The sequence below is a fragment of the Falco biarmicus genome, chromosome 6 (assembly GCF_023638135.1).
Source record: "Falco biarmicus isolate bFalBia1 chromosome 6, bFalBia1.pri, whole genome shotgun sequence".
Taxonomy (NCBI): Eukaryota; Metazoa; Chordata; class Aves; order Falconiformes; family Falconidae; genus Falco; species Falco biarmicus.
The window spans coordinates 38,987,934-39,014,633 of record NC_079293.1 but is presented as its reverse complement, the minus strand read 5'-3'; the positions used below and the strand labels follow the sequence as shown (position 1 = coordinate 39,014,633).

General features: G+C 41.1%; 1 protein-coding gene across 3 annotated transcripts in view; it reads right to left on the bottom strand.

Annotated features, from left to right (window-relative positions):
- Positions 1-26,700, bottom strand: part of RPS6KA2 (ribosomal protein S6 kinase A2) — a 321,508-nt gene that overhangs the window by 64,523 nt on the left and 230,285 nt on the right. For all 3 annotated transcript variants that reach the window (XM_056344105.1, XM_056344107.1, XM_056344106.1), the window contains 5 exons: positions 17,359-17,439; positions 16,461-16,540; positions 12,514-12,620; positions 5,014-5,051; positions 4,114-4,256 (listed from right to left, as the gene is read on the bottom strand). In XM_056344105.1, coding sequence (XP_056200080.1) covers positions 4,114-4,256; positions 5,014-5,051; positions 12,514-12,620; positions 16,461-16,540; positions 17,359-17,439 — 449 coding nt within the window. The remainder of the gene's footprint in view (positions 1-4,113; positions 4,257-5,013; positions 5,052-12,513; positions 12,621-16,460; positions 16,541-17,358; positions 17,440-26,700) is intronic.

The following is a 26,700-nucleotide window of genomic DNA, read 5'->3' as shown; positions in this document are numbered from 1 at the left end:
TTCCCCTCTCTGCTCACATGAATCTCAAAGGTGTACAGCATTTTTTTCTTGAACTAAACCAGATACAAACTCCATGAGGTCTGTGGCCTTGTAAATCAGCTGGTATGATGAACTACAAAACCACTGCTTTGAGAGGCCTTCCAAGAGACTTGTGCGTGCTATATCATGCAGACCAGTTTATCTGGGATTCAGAGATGGCAGTGTGGGCATCCAGGCTCCTGCAGCACAGCTGAAAAAGTATTAGTCATACACAAAACTTTTTAATAGTTTAAGCCAATTGCTTGTTCATTCAGATCTCTTGATACAAAGGTTTTGTAGAATATGGCCTATCCAGAATCTCCAATGCAAAGAGTAAGATGCAGGAAGGCAGAAAACAGAATCTGTCTGGTCATGATAAAGCACATAAACTCACCACTACAAAATTTTAACTGGGTCCCAGCAGTTGTCATCACACACTACATGAGAAGCAGGTACTGTCCTCTAGAATACTTGGAAAGGGTGAATTTCAAGATTTGTATAACTATACCCATTGACACATACTAAGCTACCATGAAACAATTCAAACCAACTGAGCAGCAAATGAACAGAGCAGGTAACGGTTTTAGTTCTGTGGCCTGTGTCAAAGACTTAGCTGGTAGTAAATGAAGTTTTACTGTTGTTGATAGTAAAACTCCCACTGAATAATAATAAAATAATTAATAACATAATGAATAAGTCAAGACCAGAATTTAGACTTTTTCAGACAAGTTTGTTTCGATATTAATAATCACAACACACCTCATTTAAGGTTGCCTTCAAGGATCACTCAGCTTGATTCTAGCCTGTGCCCTGGTCAATGCAGGCTGGCAAGTAGCTGCCAGCAACCTGCCTCTTCATACTGTAGCATTAATCCCTTATTCACAGAACAGACCAGACAAGAGAGTGGTTGGTTGCTCTTTTAACGGCTAGGTTACAGGCCATTTTATCACTATCTACCTAATATGTTCCCCTTTTGATCAAAATTTTAGGTGTGAGAGTTACACTATTGCATTCAATTCTTTTCAATCTATGCATATCCCGCCAACTGGTGTATTTTCTTTGTACATTTCACATTATATTGCAAATTACTTAGAGAGGAAATGCTAATAAATCATTTGGTTGCCATTTAATTTTCTTCGGTTTTTCTGACTGGCAGAAAATCAGCTTCCCTAATAGACCATACAAGTGACAGACCAAGGAAAACAAGGAGAAATGAACAGAGGGAAAGACAGCACACCTTTAGTGTATGGAAATACCCTTTTTCTGCCCCAGCCAGCTAATTTTCAAAAAGGAATAAAAGACTGAAATGATTACAGCTGCTTTTGTCTATGATGTGTGGTAGCACTCAAAAGCCTAAAGCATTAGCTTACAGATAAAAGAATTTACTCTAACTCATCTTCTTTTATATGGATTGTTATCTTTTCTAATTCTAACACATTGAGTCCCTGGGGGAGGGGATGGAAAAAGAGATGGAGGAAAAAAAAAAAGCCTCGCAAAAAGCAGGGAGGAAGGAGCCGAGTTCATTAGCAGGTGAAAGAAAAACAATCTATATACCAAATATATCATCATTTAACTGGAGACAGATAGTGAGAAGGCACAACTATCCTCCAAAACTAAATACATAATAAAAAATCTAAAGCGTTGGGATATATCTATTATATGGGACATAACCTATTGATTTTCCTGAATAAACTTATATGGTTCAAAAGTGCTGAGCATCCACAAATGGATCTGTGGCCATAGGAGATAAGGCTGTCCCACTCCTTTTAAAGTCATATAATAAATTACAATACTTACTTAGACTAACTACTGTCAACAAGCTAGATCAGTGATATAGGCCCTCTCCACCCCAAATTCTCACTAGTTTTCATGTTGGCTTCCTATCCTTCCTTCCTTTGATGGCACCAGTTGTCTACTTAAGGGTAAACAGAATTTAAACTTCCTCTACAGATTGTGGTATGTAGTGTAATAAACAGCTACCTAAAATAGCTTCTATGCCACAGGAAATGGAGCTGTACTAGAAAAGCACATTGCCATGTTAATTTATGCTTCTGCCCTGGTTCTGCAAGGGAGCCATGATGACCATGGTGAGGTGCAGTATCAGCCACAGCTGCAGTGCTGCGCTGTATTGCATTGCCTATTGGTGGCCATGCACTGAACACATGAGTAGACCTGCAGCTGCACACTTCAGGAGAAAGCATCATCATCTACATTATCTGAATGTATCCCTATAAGAGTAATAAATGCATTTTTTGGGTTTGGGTTTGCGATCAAGGGACAGCACTATGCTTGATAAAATGATGCTGGGAATAACTGTTTCATAAAGCCTACAGCATTCATATAGCTTTAAAAAAAATAATGGTGTCACAAAACAACTTATTCTTGATCTTCTGTTCGTCCTCCTCAGCAACAATGGCATCACAGGCTGAAGAGGCTGGATGAGTGCTGGAGGAAGCAGGTCAGCACCTGAACACCTAATTTTAGATTGCTGGTTTGAGGGGGGGTCAATACCTCTCTGAAAAACTTTGCTGATGCTGCATCTCAGTGTCAAATACTGCAGCACTCAGGAGGATGTTATTGGGTCCTTCTCATAAGCCAAGCAGCTCCACTGTAGTCAGATACCTCTCGCAGAACTCTTCTTGGCAAGTGTTTTCCAGCGCCTCACTTCTCAAGTGGTTGGCAGCTTTCTTCTGCTTTCCAGACTAACGACATTTAACAAAGAGTTTACTCCTACCTGCTCTTGGGGCAACATTAGTCTTTAGCTGAAATAGCCCTTTTCTCTCTGTGGTGTTTTCCCCTGTGATGCATTCACAGATGGTATAGGTATGATACCACCTTTGGGCAACTATTGGACTAGAAAGTATCTTCAATTACTGAATTTCCCTTGCACACCGTATCAAATACTTTATTATAATGGAGGCTCATGCAATCCATTTAATTTACTTTGTTTAGAAAAAGACAGCTGTCTCATCAAGAAAAATATCAGATTAATCTAGCATGACTGATATTTGGTAAATTCATGTTGCATTTCAACTAACTTTTCATTGATTTTCATGTATAAAAATCAATTAGCACAGTTTCTCATATTGATTCCACTTGAACTACCTCCAGAATATCTTGCAGGATTCTTAAAGGTTAAGCAACAGTGGAGAAAAACTACAACTTTGGGATAGTTAATCTAATGCAAAGACATGGAAGTAAAAGACAAATTCTTAGCTATTCCTCTGTGTCAATTGACATTTATGTCCGTTTCTGATGATTTCCCCACTGTGATGAGCCGTTATTTTAAAACTGTTTCACTACACCATTTTAAAACCAACATCAGCAGGCACTCAGGGCAACGCGAACATCCCAAACTAGTCATAATCAAGGCACAGCAAAATGGGGCAAACCAAGAAAGGAGGGATGGTACAGTGCCTGTACGTATTTGTTTTCTTTTCCCACCAGAAGAAAAGAGAGGTTTTTGAGGTTTTGAGTGACAGTCTCCCACCAGCTAATAAGACTACAGGAGATCCACCACCAGTCCAAATCTCACCTGAATCTCATTAGTGGAACCAGAGTCAGCAATGCTGATGTGAAGGAGACAGATGAATGACAAAAGAACCACTGAAGTCCTGTGAAACATTCAGGGTGCCCACTAATATATGTCCTTTCTAATCTATATTTTGTAGAAAAAGAGAGTAAATTTCTGAGTTTGTCTAAGAGGATGTCCTGAACATCTGAAAATTGCTGCTTGAGGAACTGCTCCCTAATAGAAACCATGTCAGTGAAAAAGCAGGTATTTCTTCTGAAATGATTGTGCTCTTCCAAGCTTGCCCTGCCCTGCTTCTGTGCAGCAGAAATACTCATGACTCGTGTTAACCAACTGAGACAGCAAAGGACTGTAAGAAGGAAGAGAGAGAACATAGCACCAAATGCCACTCATATACTCCCAGGAGCAGCTGCTTCACTGTCGCTGATGCAATGAAAATGATCAAGCAATCACTACACATCTACTTTTCTATATACCCATAATTGCTGAAAGTGGCACTTTCTATCTGAGGGCTCTGATCACTCCTTCAGCCACCCCTCCAACAAAGACAACTTTTCCATTACCATGAGTACACCAAAAGACCACCAGTCGGCACTCTGCGTGTGTCCTCGTCGGTTGACCACCTCTGGGGCCATATACTCTATTGTCCCACAAAATGAATATGCTCTCTTGTCATGGTCGATGGCTTCTTTACTCAGACCAAAATCTAAATAGATTGAAATGAAAAAGACTTGTCAGGCCTATAAAAATGATTATTTACACTTTTGCTCACTTAAACTATTCAAACAAAACACACCAACCAGCCAGTGAAACACCCTTCTGCCTGTGTGGAGAAAGGCCACAGGCACATCTGTGTTGAAGCCCTCCCTATGTCGAGTGCCTGGTTGGCATTTGTTAATACATTCTGAAAGCAGGTGTATCATTTCCTTTGTTCAGGATGAGGTTCTGGGTCAAAGCAGAAGAGGGAGTTTAAATAAGCAGAAAAAATCACAGTTTGGGTTTGAAGAAGACAATGCTGGCAAGGATTCTTGCTCAGATAACCAAAGCATTAGGAATAATAACCCCAGGTGGACACAGTGAAAAGAATGGCCAGACAGCATCTCCAGGGTGGGAAAGGGATGTCTTTCCAGGTGTCCTCTGCACAGTTATAGCTCAGAGAGTTTAATCTGGAGTGAGCAGTCATATTGGAAGCATCCTTCCATCCACGGTGGTAGGCAGCCAAGCCTGCATGCTTCATATCAGTCGAGAGTATAATTTCACCAAGAAAATGCTATGTTCTCCATGTGCTGTGCAGCATGGATGCTTGATGAATTGCAGAGAAGAGAAGCCCAACACTCAAACTCTTCTGGATTCTGAGTTTTTGTAAACAAACTCTTTCCAAACAAAGACCAAGATGCATGTAACACACTGCAGAAAAAAAATAAATGAGCTTGTAGACATTAAGTTTTCCGTTCCTCACTTACCTGTTACCTTAATGTGGCCCTCCTCATCAAGAAGAATGCTGTGAAGTAAAAAAGCAAACATTCATTCATTAGGCAGGCATAGAGTGCAGTTAACAAACATGAATAAAACATGTTTAAGACTGATATGGAGATGTGCAAGACTCAAATACATATGTAAATAAACCATCAGTGCATTATAAGCCTCCAGAAAGAAGAAAGATCCTCAAAGCTCCGTCTAATTTCATGTCTGAAGCGTGCACGGCCTGTGGCAGTTGTATGGGGACCCTCTTCCTTACTCCATAGCATGCTCAGGGTGGGCATGCAAACTGAGCTCAGAAAGAACAGAGTGTTCAAAGCCAGCAACTGCAGAGTATCTGCTTCCAGCAGGAGAAGGAGCTACAGGTTTTCTGCTTTTCTCATACAATAAAGGCAAGCACACAAATAATCATGGCTTGGATTCATTGGACCTAAAATTAACTCCAAAGGTAGATACGATCATGCTGAAATAATAAAAGTGATCACAGAGCACAATGACTAGTCACTGCCTAACTGCATGGATCTCAGACCCTGCTGATTTATTCTGTCCAGAAGCATAAATGAAAATTCAGCCTGGAAGCCAAGTTCAAGTGTTCTCACGTTTGCCACCTGCCAACATACTTTATTCTCACAAAGGCACTCCAACATTTCTGTAAGAAAAATGACTGTAGTTCCCAAAAAGCATTGCTAGTTTTTATGGAAACAAGAAGGAACACCGCACTGAAAAATAATGAATTTTGGTAACTTTTCTGCCTATAAATACTGACACAGAAATGAGGGTAGTGTTTCTTCAGTTCTAATTAGATTTAGCATATTTCTCTTTTCAAAATGATCTAGCGAGGTGTCAGCTATCTGTGTATTTCCCTTCTCTTAGAGAGTCACTTTAATTCAATTATTCAGGAAGAAAATAAGACAGAAGTGAAACAAACACATTGGGCTGCGGTTTTGTGAAAGGTTGTCTCTGTGCTGAAATGTAATTGAAAAGAGAAGATCTTCTGTCATTCATTTGTGTGTTCAGAACAGACTGTTATTGTGTAATTCATCAAAGAAAGGATCAAACAAAGGCCAGCAGCTGAGTCACTACTGTGTGTTCAATAATTAAAGAATTTTCTTCTCAATAAAAGCATCTTTACCTCTATTCTTTCTCCCCAGATTTCTTGACAAGGCATAATTTTTGAAGTATTAGCCTAAACCAGGCATGTTTAAATGTATTTTTGTAACTGCAATCCCTAAATGAGAGGCTTGTGTTTCAGAAGAGAACAGAATAAAGCACCTGCCACTGTGGAAGTGAGCATGAACATATCAACTCCACAGACCTGGCTCTGGAAAAACAGCAAAGGGGAGTTAAGTTCACAGAAATCACCCAAAATTTTGCCCCACACCCACGAAGCCCCTATAAATAACAATGCAGTTCAGTTGTGGGGTTTTCCCCAGAAACATCGATTTTGTATTTTACAAATGTCCTACTGAAAATCCATGCTGCTTTTCTGTGTATACAATACATGTTTTTCATCCCTTCCCCTCATGAAAGGTATGGAGGCAATACCAGCGCAGCTATCGGGCTGATAATACTGCCTTAGGCTAAGCAAGCCAGAAGCATACAACAGGCTTTCTCACACTTAATGTTTGTATGAGCAGTAAAATGAACGGATCCTGGTTTCCTATGGATGTGTGTCCTATATCCCCTAAAACTTGATCTACAGTTCCCTCCTCCGTCTCACGTTCCCTAATCACCCTCATACAGTGCCCTCAGCTGCCTGCAGCTTCCCCTGTGGCCCCTGGCAGCACCCTTTGGACAGCTGGGTGTTTCCACAGTTGCCATCTGCCAACACATACAATGGTATGGTTTTGAACTGAAAATTACATTTGATGTAAATAAAAAAAAATATGCTAACAGTGAGAAAAAAAAAATCAAACCAAACCAAAACCAAAAACTGTTGCACTGAGTTATCTTAGAGTGACATTAAGAAACAAAAAACAACGCACCTGCTTCTAAGCATCCAAATTACGAGACAAATGGTTTTCCTTTGACTGTAGAAGCAAACTTACTATCTGATCATACTTTCTGTCTTCTCTTTCTATCTCTATCACTTTGCAGTTCCTTTTTATCCTATGCTGTCTGTAGTAGAAATTCTATTGTGACAATCACAATTACTTTAGCTATGGTTTGCAGGATCAGCTAATCTGAAATAAGCTAGTATTATTTTGCAGGAGGGAAAAAAGAACCAGAAGTTGTGATTCAGGCTTGGGAAAAAACTTTTACCTAAATCATTGTTTTGAAATTATAAAAAACTATAAGAAGTAGACTACTTTTAAATGTTCAAAGAGGCTATAATCCCATTGAGTGATAACCTTTCACTATGACTTTTTTTCCATTTTATTTGTTCAGTTTAAGGTTTGACTGTTTTTACAGGATGCTGTCATTGTCAACCTGTTATTTCAAAACAACAACATTTTAGCCTCAGACTCATCCCACAAACATTCAAACGCTTTCACTGACAATTTAAACGTATGCCTTGAGAAAATCAAGGCTGAATATCTCCATGTTAGAGGCAGGACAGCTAAGGTAGTAGTGGGGGAATGACATACACCAAATTACAGAAGCAGCTCATAGTAGATCTTAGGACTGCAAACTCCATATTATTTTTTTGCTGTAACTTTAGCAAGGAATAAAAAGCCTTTGTTATTACTTGCTGACATTATTTTATAGCATGTCTTGAATCTAGGCCAAAGCAATTGTCTCCTGTTTCTCTCTCTCTCTCTCTCTTCTTAGTTTTGAGTCATGTCTTTTAGGCTTCACTTCGAACTCTGACATATCTAAATCAACGAAAAGATCTGCCAAATCTATTAAAGCTGGAATGCTGGGGTTTTTTTATTTGATGATTTAAGTTTCTTTCCAAGTCAGCTCAGATTTGCAGAAAATTCAACCCACACTCCATGTTTTTCAGAAATGGTAGCCAAATTTTCAGGTTGGAAAGAAAACCTGAAACTTCATAAAGAGTGTTAAATTTGATCGCAGGTTTTGTCGTGAAAGTACCAGATAGAGTGGAGTGTCCAAATATCTCCCAAAGAGATGAAGGTTCTCAGAAACTCTCCATGTTTTCTGACATTTCAGTGGTTGCATGACCCCATACTATCTCACTGTGCTGAACACTCTTACACAAACTCGTATCTGCTGTGGCTAAATTGACACCATGAAGTCCCAAAAAGGGACTGCTTACTTCAGTGGAAGATGATGGTTATTTTCCACCGTAAGTCTTTGTCCTTTGCTGATTCTCAGATCTTCCCTTTCTACACAGAGCAGCTACATTCATAAATTAATTAGTAAGGTTTGCAACATGCTGCATTAAACAGTGGCAGTTTGTTTGTTTGGTTTTTTTAAATATAGTTCGACATTACTTGAGTTGTTATATGAGCAGTTATATGAGCTGTCCCTTGTACAGACAGCTAAGGGCATTACAGCGTAAACCACTCCTCATAAATAAGCCCCCATGACAGAACTGTATCAAGGTGCATCTGGGTACCTGGAGATAGAAAAGGCAAAGATAAATAAAAAAGTCTGTGCATCTGCAGAACGTAGGGTTACTTCTGAGTCACTCATACCCTTAAACCACAGCATAAGAAATAACATACGCATCATATACTACTTTATAATAAGTTCCCATTTTTCTGTTTCGATATATTTAATGTACTTAATAGCTTGATCATGCAGTTCTTAAATGGAGACATGCCTCACCATGTAACTCACTCCATGGGTTTCAGTGTGACTGAACAGTATCTTGTTCCACAAGGGATGCCACTGAAACCACCAAGACAACCCAAGGAGAAGAACTGGGCTGCAACAATTTACAGGAAGCATCTGCTTGTTCTAAACAAGACTTTAACCAGAAAATTCAATTGCTTGCCTTTTTAAAGTAAGTACAGCTAACTTTATAAAAACTCCCAGAGTATATATTCTGGTTGCACTTAAAATTAATTCATAGCTTTGAATTGTTAATATGGATTTTTGCTCAGGGAATCTTAAATGTCGAACCTTAAATTTTAATGTACTGAGGATTCTTTCAAGTGGTCTGAACGGTGCTATTTTCTAACTAGTCTTCTTTGACACAAACAATTCTGATGAACTTTGTTTCAGGATACTTACAAAGCTGACTGAAGCAATCTCTAACCTATTAACAGTTACATTTGGAGGCTTCTGGAGGACAGCAAAAGCACTGAACAATGAAAGAAGGTCAAATGCAGTGTCTATCTTTAACAAAGGGGGAAGAGAGAATCGGGAAATTAAAAACTAATTAATTTATCTCCAGTTCTGCAAATCTGGTAAGAGTAAACATTGTGCTCTAATCAGACTGGTAACAGTTCTCCTGAAGACGTGGGTGTAATTCTGTACATTGCACTTCAGAGGAGACACTGGTCAAGAAAAAACAAAGGGGAGGAATAAGAATTCCTGAACCCCTAGAAAGACTGACTGGTGAAGAAGAGTTCAGCAGCTGGATTGTTTAAGGTACAGAGGAGGGTCCAAGGATAAAGATGTGCTCACAATCCCCTGAGACTACTGCTGAGAGCAGAGCAAGCACGTCGGGGAGTCTAGGGGCACAGGCCAAAGAGCAATGACCTCCAACTACAGCAAAGACATTTCAGATTACCTACTAGGTAAGCACTAAGTTAAGACTACTAGGTAAGACTACATTAGCAACACACCTGTAATGACTGTGATATATTTGAGCCTGCCCAGAGGCAAGGGGAGGATGAGAACATCCTGAGATGTTCTAATTTTATTTTATTGTCTTATTTAGAAAGCTATCATTTCCCAGATGTAACTTAAAAATACAGCACTTTCCCCCCCTTCAGAATAAATATTTTTTTTCTGCTGTACCTGATTTTTTAATCTGAACCTAAAGTTCCAGTGAAATTGTAGGCTGTCATACTCTGCTGTCCTAGGCATGACTACACATATGCTTTGCACTTATAAAGCTATTTTTGGAGGATATGGTTTTCAATCAGGTATCTTGATTTATCCCCAGGTACAAATTAGACTTATACTAGTCTAGGTCATTCCCTGTCCTGTACAACAACAGTTATATTTTTCTAAAGTAATTTTATACTATGACAGTTGTATCCAGGTTCAACTGTATCACTGGTATGTATTTAACTGTACATTAAAGACCATAAACCATATATTCAAAAGTTAGGAAATACAAGAACGAGGGCTGCCACCTTAACTTTACACAGTGATCTCACTGTGTAATGGTCTTTAGTTACATGATGATACTTTTTTGTTTTCTTCCAGAGAAAACTTGCTGCAGTTGTCAGAACAGGTAATACCCAGGGATTTTAGCAGAGCAGTGCAGTGAAGGGGCTGGCTGGCTGGTCTCAGCTCAGACAAAAATGCACAGAGAACAGATTCCATCTGTGCCTTTTCAACATACTTCTATGTGACAACGGCAAATCAGTGACACTTTCCTTTCTTAGGGGAGCTTTAAATTCTCAATTCACTGATCCCTGAAACAGGCACTGCAGTTTGGTCTGTTGAAATTTCAAGTGGTCTCACTTGCAGCTGAAGTCAGTGAGAGATGCACTTTGTGCACACAAAGTGGCACTTAATGCTGAGAATGCTGAAAAATCAGCTTCTCAGTATCTCAAATACAGTGAATAGTTTTGACACGCACTTAATTTTCTCCTTAGTTTCTAACTCCTTGTAAAGCAAAAAATTACGGCATTTGCCTATAAATGTAACAACACTGTGACTTATATTTGAATATACAGGCTCATACTTGAATGCCTTCTAATAGCAGCTTTGTATGTCATATGTTACCTTCAAAACCAGCATCACCTAACACCAGAAAGAAAAGTGGTGCGTGACTTATACTAGCACTCACTAGAAAGAAGGTTTAAAACGGAAAAGCTATAATTGGAGTTATTCTATTATGTACATGCTGGTTGATGCTGAATGAACAAAACAGCAATTGAGAGTTAAGTTAAAACCAAAGAGCTACTGGCAGACGATGCAACAGCACGTGACAGTGGCCCTTACAGTGTGACTGCTGCCTACCTGTGTTTCATATTAGTAACAAACTGGTAGCTTCTCCCTTCAGTTATTTAACTTGGAGGATGACTTCCTGTATTTGCCAAAGACTCTGTCAGTTTTGGTTGCATAAAAGGGCAAGACTGGAAATTTCAGTCACCTATGAAAGAGTCTATAGCCCAAAGGACTGAGAGGTCTCATTATATACATCTGTATGCATTTATATGGTACTACTACTATTATTTTTGTAACCAAAAAAATAAAATTCAATTTAAATCACATAGTACCGTCTTGTAGAGAAATCCCTTCCTCTCCTTCAACTCCTCACCTACAAAGTCCAACTTCCATCGCTTTTGGTCTCTATTTTGTCCATGGGTGTGAAAGCAATAGCACTCCATTTTAAAGAAAGAGCTGCATATTTTTTAATTTCATGTCATAGAAGGAAAAGGCTGCTCTGCTGTTATACTTTGGAAGTGTAAGCAACAGCTAGACTACCATCAGTGGTCATCTATTTTAAATGATGGTGACCATTACATTAAAAGTCTGGTAGCTTTGAAATGTTACGGCCTGTTTTACTGGAGTTGGCATAGAAGATGCAGGCAAGCACCAGGCAAGCGGCACAGAATAAAAGCAATATCTCGTCACTCCCAGTGATAACTCTAAGGGTGTCATTTAGTCCACAGACATACTGCAAAGAAAAAAGAGAAAGGAAAATGCTCCATAGTACCACATTAGGAATAGAAAATAGCTGCAAATATAAGCTAGACTAATTCTTGGGAAAATATTTTGGATTGTTAATAAAAGTGGTTTTAAAATCCTGATTATCGTGTCTCTCATGAACTAATATGAACTCTAGTTTTCAAAGATGCTCATTTACTTTAAGCAATGGCTACAATAAAACTGAACAGTACCATGACATATTTTGGATGAGCTAGAAGTGAAGTTGCTTTGAGCAGTTTAAACTGCAACAAAGGGATGGCCAGATAAAATGCTGCAAATGGGGGAATGATGCTGAAGTCACAGGCACAGAGATGTGAATCCTGCACTGAGATCATTCACTAAACTGAAGGCCGGGCACACAGAGGCCCCATCACACTGTAGCAGTCAAAATATTTGGCTTCATGTTAAAATATACGATGTGATATGATACGTTATGACATGACATGACATGATATGAGATTGATATGATATGATATGATATGATATGATATGATATGATATGATATGATATGATATGATATGATATGATATGATATGATATGATATGATATGATATGATGTGATGTGATGTGATATGATATGGAGATCCTACTGCTGGTGAGGGTCTTCTTGTAGAGTCTCACATACAAGAAGGAAGGCAGAGCCTCTGGCACCTTTTGACTTACTAGCATGACAAGGAGCAGAAATGACCTAATAGATCGCATATTTGCGTTTCAGCTCACTCTTTCTCATTAACTTACTTTTCTGGTTTTAGATCCCTGTAAATAATTCCAAGACCATGGAGGTGGTCTAATGCCAAGGCTAGCTCAGCTAAGTAGAACTTGACATCCTCTTCTGTAAACATCACCTAGAGAGAAAGAGAAGAACACATCTATTTACTGGAGAGTGGTGGGCTGGCTTGCGTTAAACAGACATGGGGAAGAAATTGTCTAACTCAGGAATACTGGAAGGACCATCATATCAGGTTCAATTTCCATAATTTGTCTGAGCTCACATTAACAATTCTTACCAGATTCCCCTTGTAAAACAAAACTTGATCTGTCAAATACTTCTGATCCTTAAAACATGCTGCTTTCATTCATCTGTTTGATCTGTTTAGATGACATCATGTCATAGTAATATGAATAAGGTTCTAACTCTTTGGAAATGAATGCAAAATTCAGTACTTTCAGTGCTTTGCTTATCTCTTAATTTGCTAAAATATTGGCATTTTGTCACCAGATTCCAATGAAATAACATGGGGCAACCTCTCTGGGGAAGTGAAATGCTTCCAAATCCAAGCAGAATACACAGCATGAAAAGACTCAGAGATGGATTTAAAACCACATGCACTCAGGGTTCAAGATATCTCAGTGCAGATGCCCTAAGCAGTGATGTGTTGTCTAAAACGCGGGGCCTGATGAGGTATAAAACGAGGGCAGTTGTTTCCTTTCTACAGCTGATATGGATACTGCTAACACTGAAAACTCTGTTTTAGATGGGAAGAAACTTCTGTAATTGAAAAAACACTCAGAAAAACTCAGATGGCAAGAAACCCCTTTGGTTCAGATTTCATTATATCCCAGGTGTTATTAAGTTCTCTTTAATTAAATCTCAATATGTACAATGGTAATAATGCAGAAAGAGAAGCTGATATATTGGATACACAGGCATGAATGCTATGTATGACAGAAGTAAAATGAGTTAGCTCAGTAAAAATTTACATGTCATATGTAAATGTAAATATCTACAGTAGAAGTTGCTGAGCTTATTTTTAAAACTAACTCTCTGCACTTGGAAAGGGGTAGAAACAATACTTGAGTGCTCTGAGAAGCTGCAGAGGGCTGAGAGCAAAAGAGGATTCAGATAACAGATGTCACAATTTAATTAAGAATATCACTGCAAAGGCTAGAAAGAAAAAGGATACAGAAGCAAAAATAGTTAGTCTAGTTAGTCTGAACATAAAAATTGCATTAATTATCAAAATAAATTTAAATTATTCATAAGATATAAAATAAATAATGTAGGCAAGAGATGAAATAAATAGAATCAGGAAAAATCTAATCTATACAGATATCCCTAGTTAAAGTCAGATGTCTCAGAAAGACAGAGCAAGAGAGACAAGCTTTGCATGCACGCATGCTGTAGTATATGGGATCTGACTGAAAGTCCACTGAAGTCAATACCGTTCAACCAAGTCCATAATTAACAAATTGCAAGCAGTACAAGTTTTCCCATAACTTCTTCCCTTGTGATACTTTGCCACTAAAGAGCTGTGAAGTATAGCTAGACAGGATGAGCTGCAAACACTGAAAAAAGGAGTATGTAAAAGGACTGTCGAGTTCAGAGGACTCAATAGTATAAATCAGAGAAGTCAATGCATTGCATTTCATTGGAAAAGCTTTGGAGAAAATGTGAAGTTTTAAAGGAGTACAAAATCTGAGCTGTTCTCTTTCACTTCTGAGTTCCCTGATTGTGCAGGAGGGGTAACTGCCCTCTGTAGGAAAGAGTTTCTCTCTTCAATGAAACCTCAGAGGCCCTTGCTAAGACAGTACGCTGCCTCGCTAGCAAAGCCTGATTTCATGCCAAACAGAAGAAGGGTATTTTTTGCTTTAATCTTTTCCCTTATACTAAAAATAACTGCTACCATGAACTGAGTACTTATACAAGTATCATTACTTGGCAGTGTAATTAACCTGTTGCAAAGGTATTCTTTGCATTAGCCCACAAGCCTTGAAGGTGAATACTTGGAGTCCTGAGCTGTGCTGCACATCACAATCTGCAGCATGTCACTGAACCAGGAATTGGATGAGGGGAAAAAAAAAAAGCTAGGGAACTTTTGAATAAAAGTACTGTCTTCACCGCTTTTTTAATTTTTAGTCCACCAGTAACTCTCCAAACCCAGAGAAGCAAACAGAGCCTCCCCTCAAGAGGATGGCACCTGAAAGGTCCCCGTCTTATCTTTGAAGTGTGTGTTAGGTGGTTGCCTACACTCTGTATCTGCACACTGGAAAGAGACCGAGGGCTGGGGACATCATGTTGGTGACAGAGAGTGCTGGGGTGTAGAGAAGCCCCAGGGTGGCAGGCCTGCCCCACCACAGCCTCCTGTACTGCCTGCAGGGCTTGTATGGGGTTTGCATGGCAACGTGTTGGTAGTGGGGGGCACAGGGGTGGCTCCAGGCCCGGAGCAGGGGTTCCCCCCCAGCCCGCGGTGAAGCCCAGGCTGAGGCAGGCTGTCCCCTCAGCCCCGGGAGCCCACGGTGGAGCAGATCCCCCCCGCAGCCCCTGGGGACCCCACGCCGGAGCAGGGGGATGCCCGCAGGAGGCTGTGACCCCGTGGGCAGCCCGCGCTGGAGCCGGCTCCTGGCAGGGCCTGTGGCCCCGCGGAGGGGTGAGCCCAGGCCGGGGCAGGGCTGCTGGCCGGGCTGTGACCCCGCGGGGACCCGCGCTGGGGCAGGTCATGGGGGACCGTCTCCGTGGGAGGGACCCCGGGCTGGAGCAGGGCAGGGTGTGAGGAGCCTCCCCCTGAGGGGGCAGGAGCGGCAGGGACAGCGTGTGAGGGACTGACCCCAGCCCCATGCCAGTGTCCCTGCACTGCTGGGGGAGCAGGGAGAGAAACCGCCAGGGAAGCTCAGACCGGGAAGAAGGGAGGCGGGGGGGGAGGTGGTTTTATTTCTCATTATTCTACTCTGATTTGATTGGTAATAAATTAAACTAATTTCCCCAAGTCAAGTCTGTTTTGCCCATGATGATAATTGATGAGCGATCTCTTCCCTGTCCATATCTTGACCCAGGAGCCTTTCATTGTATTTTTTCTCTCCCCTGCCCAGCAGAGGAGGCAAGTGATAGGGAGGCTTTGGTGGGCACCTGGTGTCCGGCCAGGGTCAACCCACCACAAGGGCCTCCCTGAGGCTAAATGCAGGAGGATGCGCTGTGTCAAGCAACACAGCCAGCCTGCTCAAAGAGGCATTTGGAGCTGCAGGCAAGCGCTAAATGAACCCAGAAAACCTACTGCTACCGTGCTTTACAGGCACTAGCGAGACTCAAGTTTGGAGCGTTTCCTGGCTGCCTTTTTCTCCAGCAGCAGCACCCCTCCAGGAGCAGGAGCTGCGGAGGGCAGGGAAGGGATGGGAGCCCAGGGAAGTGATGGAAGCAGCAGCTGCCCCCCGGCAGGCAGGGGGAGAGCAGGTGAGGGCTGTGAGAACCAACCTCCAAGTGGGGTGGTGCGTGGGCTCCGACCTGTGGGATGGCTCTTTGCCTGCTCCCTGGCTGACGCCCTGCTGTCTACATGCTTGCAGGGGGTCAGCTCCTGACCTACGTCCATCTCTTCTTTTTGCTGGCAGTGGTTGTGTTTTTCCAGTGGTTCTGTGCCCGTGTCCAGGCAAAATGTGTTGGGGATTGATTTCTCAGACTCCCTCATCTCCAAGATATATTTTGCAAGCAGTGAGTCTGGCACTATTTTGCTACGGGAATGGCTTAGTAGTGGTGCAGTTTTCTCCGAAAATGATGCTTATGTGCTGCGTTACCTATGGCCTAATTCAAATACAATTATGAAGAACCCACTTAAAGATGCAAGATGATACAGATCTATTACATATATATAAGCAGGACTATTCCCAACACCATTTTTCATTTCCACCAACTTATTCTGAGTTCTGGAAAACCAGGACAGTCTTTCATTTCTAAGTTAAAAAATCTGTCAGCTTACCTCTTTGGAGAGTCTTGTGAAAAGGTCCCCTCCCCGCAGGAAATCTAGTATTAGATACAACTTTCCCTCTGTTTGAAATGCTGCATTAGAAAAGGATGGAGATGTTGGAAGTTTGAATCAAGATAAAATCTCCAAAGAATTAATCTTGTTGACTAGCAGCGTATCATTCATGCCATTAGCTTCCCTATCGTTTCAGCACTTTTGAGAACAGAAAAAAATTAATTTCTGTATAGAACTAAACAATTGAGATTAAGACTATGGAAAAAATGGTATCAGCTGAGAGACAACAATGTGTTACTAATATATTTCTTTCCATGCTAAGCACCTACAAATTAATATTGCTTTCCACTGCACAATGTACCTGGAGTCACTGAAGACTGGGCATAGAGAGGAGCTCTCAGGGTAGTGTGAGAGGAGAGCCGGCACTATCCCAAATGTCCTCATAAGACCCTTTACAGTAATAATGGGGCTCCTCTGGGAACTGGTGAGGTAGAGGAAGGCAACTCCAGCAAGCCACCACATTCATATACAGACATATATAAATTTGGATTGGTGCTGGTTGTTAAAAACAGTTTTTATTTAGATTCTCTGGTTTTCTAAATGATACCTGACAGCAGGTGAGGGGGTTGACAGATGTATACTCACCAGCTACCCCACCAGCACTATCTGTTACATCAGGCTTTATGACAAATGTATTTTGATGGAGGAATGACTAAAACCTACTTATACTGAAATTCTCCTTTAGCATAAATGAAGATTTTCACAAAGGTAGCCTCTATGACTTCATTAGAGACAAAGTGATGGTAGGCAGGGGGTATCTGTATGAAATTATAACACATCTAGTTACAATTCCTCAACCATTTAAGAACAAACATGAATTATATTTTATTATAGTTACCATAATGAAGCTTGACTATGAAAGGATGATTCACTTCTGCCAAAATATCTCTCTCCATTTTTGATCGTACCCGATCCCGAACTATAAAGAAAGAACAAGAACAGTGACATATTAAGAGGCAGCATGGTGACTGGATACAGTACTGCAATGAGGTTCAGGTGATTTGGATTCTGCTTCCTGCTCTGCTGATGGCTTGTGGTGTGACCTCTGGCAAATCACACCACCCTCTAGCATCCCTTTCTTCTGCCTGTCTTGTCTGTGTAGTAAGAGTAAGCTCTTCAGGAAGGCACCATGTCTTCATCTGTAGACAACCATCCTCACTAAAGGGATCACAGTATCACAAAACCCAGGAAGGTGATTATGCTTTGCAGAAGAGAATGATAATGCAAAAATGAAAGCTACAGAAAATTAATAACTCTATCTCATGTAAGATTAAACAGAATGTATCAGTCCCAGAGCTCGTTGGGTTAACCTTGTGCAAATTAACTTTTTGATTTGTGCTGATGCTAGCAGTGGTTATGAGGCATCACAGAATAGCACTCTCTGGAAGTGATTTATATAAAATATTTTAAGATTCCAATAAACCATCCAAATAATTGGTAATAAAGAAAAAAGGCTGACCGAAAATAGAAAAAAACCCCAATTTTATGTGCAGCGATGTTATTGTGTGATAGCAGTGATAAAAATACTTTTTGTGGTTGAGGTGAACAGAGAGTAAGAGAAAAAAATAGATACAGAGGTGAGCAGAGTTCAAACTAATCAAAACTGACACTGAAGATTTCATAGCAAAAACATTTAGCAGAACGGTCAGGCATTGAGGAGGATTCAAGTCCCCACAATATCGGCTCTTCGATCTTACAGATTCATTTTTCAGTCAATCACAGGTTTACTATTTCCATAATGAAAGTATTGAATTTTTCTTCTTCTTTCTTTGTCTTACACAATGCCAATTTGCTTTCAGCAAATTCATCTACAAGGAATGTGATGAAACTATTTTAGGTGGTGAAGCCTGAGATCCCAGTGAGATTCTGTCACCTGCATGTGTTGTGGAGCTGCTGAGAAGCTGAGTACTCTCAGCACCCAAGTACACACCATAATGAAACCACATATTCTGTACTTCAAAAACTGATGCACAAAAATAGGTCCAAAACAGCTGATCTAAAAACCTTAAATAGGAGTTGAGAAGCACTTGGATTTCTTGCTATTTTGGTGCTTTGCTTAGTTCAATAGCAGGGAAAGCTTTACCAGCTCATTCACTCTAAGCTACTCTGTAGATAAAAGTCAAAACAAAGAGAATCTCAGAATCTTAATCTTATCTCATGAGTAAAATTCACCATGCATCATACACTCACAAAATGCTTAACCTACATGAAGGCAAAGCATTTTTTATGCTGTAAAACAGTGATGCTCCCAGGCAGAATGCCAGGGCGGGTGGGCATTGCTGAACACTCTGTGTGGGACATTTCCCAATAAGCTTAGTTAGATAGCCTAACAAAGGGCCCCTCTGTGCTTACAGGTGCACAGGTGTGAGAACAGGCTGGTATAACGGCAGCATGCCCTCCTGTCCCCATCGTTTCAACCCCTGAACAGGTAAAGGCACAGCTGACTAGGTGCTTTGCCATAGACCCTTGCACAGTGCCCTGCTTGCTACTGTGGTGGCCACCACTGTGGTGGTTACAGGCTGTGGACCTGTTAGGGTGCCACATCACCCTTCTCCCCACCTGCATACAGGAGGCACAATGACATTAAAGAAAAGGCTATGTCACCCCAGAAGACACCTCACTCTCCGAAGTCATGGCCCCATAACCGCTCTGAACCTAGTATCCTCCAAAGCTGCTCTAATCACCACCTTCACAGTGGCTGCCAGAAAAGGTAACTGGAACCTGTAATCAGGATTACAGCTTGGCACGTGAGTTGGTGACCTGCCCTGTCCATCTTCCAGCATCAAATACTGCCTGATTTCAACTGAGGACAGAAGCTATACAGGGTCAGCTTTTTATGCAGTCTTACCACAAAAGAACTTATTAATTGTATTCTCTAGAAAGACAAGCCTACTAGCTTTCTCCTACTGTCTTTTTCTTACTCTATTGCCTCCATGTGCCTTGGCTGTGCCTGATTTTAACCTCCAAAGTAGCCTCCCTAGAGCTATCTACGTGCTTGCACCTGCTTACACACCACAGGGCACTGTCAGAATTAGTTATTGTACTGTATGCTGCACATTCATTGTCATATTTAATACATATGCAAGGTTAAATTCCTTCTCCTTTCTGGTTTATTATTAGATGTCATAGCAGGAGGGAAAACTTATTTTCTTTTATCCTATATACACCTAGAAATAGGAATTCACCTGCTCTTTTGCCACCTTGTATTTTGGGGATCGGGGTGACGTGGGTCTCCTATGCATCAGAAAAGGGTTTAAGAAGAGATGGCACTTTGACATAACATTTCAACAGCATGAGCCTCTGGCTCAGTCTGACTCCTCTGTCATCTTCCAGGTGTGGTGAGTGGGAAAATGTCTCTCTTCTGCACTTCAGAAATTTTTTTCTAGCATTGAGTGGTCCCAGTCTGCTCCACTGAGGGAATCTCCCTTCTAGTGCTTACATCAGGGCAGTTAGATAATTAATTTGCTAAAGTTTGATCTGAATTACTTCTGACTGCTTATTCAGGCAGCTAGATCCTATCTATGGAGGGACTCCTCCAGCAGCATGGGGAGACATGGACACTCTGAATAGCTGCTGTGGTGCCGGGGATGATGAGGTGTTTACCTCATTATCATTACTGTTAATGGCATTTACTGCTATACGGGTGACCTAGCAAACACACATATCTTTGCTTAGTCTTGTCTGGGGATCAGTGAACATGTACCACCATGAATTTCTCCACTCATTTCCAAAATAACTGGATCTCTGACAAGGACCTGTTTCTATAGATTCCCTTCTGAGTGAATCCCTTTTCTCTGATGGTATCTTCAAAGAACTTCAAAACCAGCACTGGAGCTCAGCAGCCTCAGTGAAGTCGACCGAGCAGCCCAGCTCAGTACTGCTCAGCATAGGGCTGGGCTCTCCTGGGCACATGTACCTGCCTAGCACTGTGGAACAGCCTCTCCTGCCCTCTCCATGGCAATGACAGGGGATGTACACCAAAAGCGCAGAGGAAAGCGCAAATAATTCAGTTCCCCCATCCTCATTTTGACCACTTACAGGGGCCTCAGTACAGTGCACTGAGTGGGGAGCACAGGCAGCTTGGGTAAGTAATTCTTACACCAGATGTTCACCGATATGAGTAAAATGCTCACTGGAAATAGCACTCATGTGCTAAACTCTTGCCCTTTCTACCAGTATTGAATTTGGTTCAAAAGGTGGGGTTTACCACTTATCTTTAAATTATGCATCAGACAGAAGCAGAGAATGTAACCTGGAGCAATGAGCACAAAGTCATGAAGAGTATTTGCATGAGCTTGGACAGATTAGTTCTCCCTGAAATAATCCCTGTCACCAGACAGAAAAGACCAGACTGGTGGAGCCTGTAACAGGGGAGGAAGCACCTCCCAGCCTGAAATAAAAACAGTTCCCATTTCCAGGTATTAATGTGGTATGAAAGAGAAGTGGAGGCAGCTGAGGATACAAGCAAATAAATAGAGTTTATCCATTTCTGTCCGTTGAGCTCTGAACATCGGAGGAAGATGTTACTGCTTACTTTATTTAACACTAAATGCTTAAGCAGAGGGGTTTATTTAAGGTATGAGTTTTTACTTGGGTTGTTTTAATTTTAATAACCATGAAGTACAGAAGGGAAAGGAGAAAAGGGAGAAGTATATTCAGAGCATCTTCCAAGGAGAGAAAAAAATTTCCTTCTCATTAACAGACTAGATGTGTATTTTCTGAATAAGAAAATAAAAACATAATCCTGCTTCCCCCTCTGAAGCTCTCCTATCAACTTTAGTTGAGATTTAAATATAGAAATATAAATTAAATTTCAGCCAATGAACTTCTTGTCCATACGTCTCACTTAAAAGCTAAGAGTCAGCACATCTCTAGCTATGTATGCTGTAAAGTAATGATGATCTAGTGACATCCCTTGATGTACATGCAATGACACCGTATCAGTTCAGCAGGATGTCGAGACAGCTCAGTGAGAACTTTAATTAGGGAAACCATGGCCTACAGGAGCTGTAAAGGGGGATTTTATAGAAGAGACACTAATTTATTCACTGTAATACTGATTAAAATTTATTGCTAATTCACCATAAGGGGAAAGTAACTTATCATGTATCTGGTGACTGGATAGCCAAGCTGAAGTCACAGATCTGTGAAGTTAAACACTGCTCAGGCACTGGTTTCAGTAGAGCCAGGGTATTGCTCCTGGGATCATCTTGGTCAAAGAATAACTTCCAAATGTTTTTGTATCATACTACCCTTCTCACTGTTGCCCAAAGTAATTGTTAACTCTAGCAGAAAAAAAAATATCTTGAAGCTATCTTCTAAATTTGTGTGTAATACTTTGCTGGTCTTTTGTCTGTCTTCAGACTTACCTAGAGTAAAATTTAATGTTTCAACTTCAAGAAAAATAATTTTCAATCTGACTTGCAGTGCAGTTTTGGTTTTTGCATATAGATTTGGTGTTACAAGGCAGGAGGCTTTTACCTACAGCCTTGCACAAGCTAAGACATGCATCAAATGTAAATTGGTATTAATTTATGAAGATTACATTTCAGCTTCAATTTTCAAGTGCCAAAGAAAAAGTAAATTGCCTTTGTTTACACACTGTAAATTAGTCATGGTGTTGTTCTTTGATGAACAGTTTTACTTGGGGAAGTTCTGGTAGGTATGCAAGCACGTACATACACACGTGTAAGATGATATACTTTCTGCTCCTAGTGACAAATACAAATAATGCTGAACTCCAAACCATCAAATTTAGCAACTCTCCTCTTGTTCATTAAAGATTTCTCTGACAAGATCCTGTTGGAGCTGAGGGTTTCTTAAACTTTGCCTTAGCCTGCAGAAGAACCTGTTTGAAAGCCACAGACACCTGGGCAGCCACAGCCAAAACTGTGTACTGCACTCGTCCCATACCATGTGCCCCCCCTGCCCCCGCCTCTGCACTGCCTCCCCCAGTTCTAGCTTGGTTTAACTTGGGACAGGGAAATGAAAAGGAAAATGAAAATATTGAGTGTACTCACTTAAAGTCCCTACTGGGACAGAAAATCAAATGCTTCAGTAGCTATTGCATTATGGGGCTACACTTACTTTTAATACCTGTTTTTTGCCAGCAGAAATAAGGCTTTTGGGGCAGCTGGAGGCTCAGCAGCACTGCAGCTTGTCACTGTCAGGGCACTGCTGTCCCCCGCGTGGCTGAAGCCAGCCTGTGACCCCACGGGCACCATTTGCTAGCAAGACCACTAATGAGGGTGGGTGGCAGTGGGACAGGGTCTGCACTCCTCCTTAGGCTGAAACCCTGATGGTGTCCTGCATGTGTCCCACACTATGCTCCCCTTGGTCCCAGCTGGATCCCGTCAGGGCACAGACACTTGAAGTTAGTGCTCCCATGACCGATACCATTTTCCACTTACAGCTTTCCTCTTGAAAAGTTTTTTGTAGAGATAGATCCAGCAAGGGAGTGCATATTACAGACATCTTAATGGATTGCCTCAGCTAAGGACACTGAGCTGCAAATCATAAACATAAACATAAATCATAAACTTCATAAACAGCAAAATCCTCTGTATAGTGAAACCCAGCTCTGGCTCACCCGTGGGAGGAACCACGGTGTGCTGCATCAGTGCTGAGAGACAGGAGCTGAGACCTACATCTCTAAGGAAGACCAGCGCAGAGCAAGCGAGCGGGTCTGCCTCAATCCTGCCTGTTCCAGGGATCAGCAGCGGTGCAGGGAGCCAGTGACGGGGGCTGCCCGGCTGTGGCTGCCCATGCAGGTGGTGCTGAGGCGTATGCGATATATTCCAACTTCCTCTGTAGGTGTTGAACTCGGATGTTGCTCTCACCTCTGTCAGTCAACGGTACAGGGAGCCAGCCTCACAGGTGAAATGGTCTTTCTACATGTTAGCTGAGGTCCAGCACAGGTCTGCTTTGCTCATGACTGCAGTCATTTGTGCATTCATGCCCTGTGAACATCTCTGATTTACTAGTGTAGTCTCGCAAATGCAAGCAAAGGACTTTTGGATGCTCCAATACACTTCTAGCAATACTTAAATGACTTCTAGGGATGGAGACAGATCTTGTGAGCTCTGCAAGGCATCTAAAGCTGAAGCTGGTTCTAAAACTCTTCAATAGCACTAAAGTGATAAATCTTATTTTTTGTAAGTTGGTGTTAGGTGCATAGATCCTTTTATAACTCAGTCCCAGAACGAATATATGCTGGCTGCCTTGAGGCACAGGAGCCTGGTGCCGCCCCAGAGTCCTCTGGAGGTGGTTCAGGGCAGGACCTGGTGCTCTCTCTGCTTGCATCTGTGAGTGGGCCAGTCTCTTTCCAATGATTTTGGAGGCAATCTTGGTGTCACCAGACTGAAATTGGCATTTGAAAGCTTACTTTTTTTTAAAACTAGGAATGGGTCGTCAGATGATGGGTTTGATGCCTCCAGTGACTTGTCCTTATGGATTTTTATCCTTTTTGACAGTTTTACCCAAAGTGCTGCCTAATCCCCTGACCCACAACACCAGGGAGAGAAACACCCCTGCGTGCCTGACACCAGCAACTCCACTTAGAAGACAGCTGTTCCTGCAGGAAGACGGTATACAAAGAAAATACATGAATAATGTCAAAGGTTTCACAATCTGCTCAGAAATGTGTGGCAAAAAGCATTATTGATTATAAATTATTTGCCCAGCCCCACCTTTCAAAATGACCTTTTGATAAGAGATGTCCCTGGTCTCCCAGGAGTGGAGCACTAATTAATTAACAAAGCAAGAACAGGGGGAGCTAGAAACTAAGTTAACTGAATTAAATCACCATCAGAAAATACTGGTAGCAGGAGAAGTAAATCACTGAATAAAAATATGGATTTAAATTTCATCCTTGACCCTCCCCACTTCCCTAAAACTCAGCACCATGCCTCTAATAGAACAAAAGCTCTGGCTCCGGAACATGAACTCAATTTCAAATTCTTCACATAGCACTGAAACATATGTGTGATACAGATAATGGAATATATACATAAAACTATGTGTAACATCCTTTTCAATTCTATTTCTGTTATTTTCATCTGGTTTTAATGCTGGCCATTGTAGACGAAAGCAGAGAGCTAGATTCTAATTTCAAATCCACACTGTGTATATCTGGAAGACGAAGTACTTTTGTGGTGACTAATTACCCAAGATATGGAGAAATACAGGCTTTCCCAAAAAGATCATAATCTGGCTTCAATGGCCCTGCTTGGAAATACTATCTGCATTACTGTGCTTCTGCTCCACACAGTATTGTTCTCAAATCTTCTAAAGAGCAGCCTTTCATGTCCTACCTTACCAGCAGAGCATTGTAACAACACAAAGGAAAACAGAAAAGTGTCTTGTTGACACCTGAATATAGAAGTATATCAATAGCTTCACATAGGGATTTCATGCACATTTCTTTTGAAATGCATATAATTTTGTGAAGGTTATTTTTCTGGAAGAAAGATCATCCGCACCCCCAAGAACGGAACATTTTAAAGATGGGGAAAGAGCCATTAAAAACAGAGCTTTACCACTCAACCCTAGCACAGCAAAGGAAAAATATCAGATTCACAGAGCAGGAGATGCTCCTTTGTAGAAGGGCGCTCTGAAAAATCAATATGAACACAGACTGGGGTTTAGGAGTCCAGGGTCTGGAAGAGGTTACTTTATCTCCCCCTCCCTTCCTTTTTTCCCCCCTTTTACATGAAACAACATATTTGGCTTTAAAGAAATCAAAGACTTTCCTTTGTTTGGGTTTTGTTTTGGTTTTTTTTTAAGTAGCTTGGATGTTTTGAAGTTGAGATTTGGAATGACAGATATCTCTAAATTAATCCTAAACTTCTAATATTGAACTTCCATTTATGTTATTTATCACCTATTCATTATTCTCTCTAAATGTTTGGAAAAGTTAATTAAATCTCGCAATATCCCTCTGAACTACCTCTGCTTGATTTTCCAACAAGGAGAATTAAAGGACAGATTGAGGAAATCTAATGCTAGCAAAAAAAAAAAAGTTAAAAAAAAAAGAAAAAAAATCATACGGGAGTTGTCAGGAGCAAACATGGGTTTCTAGGACATACTAACTCTGATGACAACAAATCCTCAGAACAGTAATCTGACTTCCCGTGTTTTCCTGACAGCCTTGCCCAGCAAGGAGCAGCCTGGTGGGCTGCGGGTGCTGCTCAGTGGGTTCCCTCCTGCCCAGTGGAGCCTCTGACAGCTGCAAACTCCCACTATTTCCCCACTGGGACAACAACTTGGATCTCTCTTCCCAGCCACAAAAATCCCATAGATGCTGCAGAAAGGAGCTTAAGTGCACTTCAGATTTTTGGCTGAAATTAGCCAGTGGGTTCAACGCTGCCATTAGAGAAGTACTGACCAACAGACCAGCCAGATGAACATATAAACCCCACGTCCTTATGCAGAGGTGAAATTTCAGTTTTTAAGTATTTTTAAGCAGAACTGGGCCAACTGCATATACATAGATGTGCTTGTGCACAGCTCCCAGGTGAACCCAATCCCCCCACCAAGGTCTGTGAGCTGCAAATGTGCAATGTTATCCAACAAGACAAATCCTATCGTGATGTACAACACCAACAAAGTCAGAATGACACCCCTTACAACTGCATAAATCAATTCTAACTAATGTGTTTAAAAACAAAATGAATAGATAGCTCAACGAAGAGCAGAGAAAACTGCCATTTGATAGCATGGAACTTCCTCCAAAAAGCCAAAACGTACAGCTGGAAACACATCTGTCCATGACTTGTGCAAAACTGAAAGCCTTCAATACTTCTGCATAGCTGCACCTGGGTCATCTATTTTTTCTTTTTTTTTTAAAAAGTAAAGCATATGTTTTATTTAAATATATTTACCTTAGTGGATGTGATGTGATATCCTGTCAAATGATCTGTGAAGCAATATATTTCTTTCTTGAATTCTATTGTCACATACTCCTATTTTTTACTATATTTGCTTCTGTTGAGCAGATGTATAATTATTATTATTATTGCAGGCAATAGCAACAATTTCAATATTAACTCTTACTGACACGCAATAATTACCTACGCTTTAGGAATAGGTGTAATTTCAAAATGACAAGTGAATAAGAGGGTTGGCCTTAGAATTCAGAGGTCCCAGTAAACACCATTCATCAGTAACTCTGGAAATTATT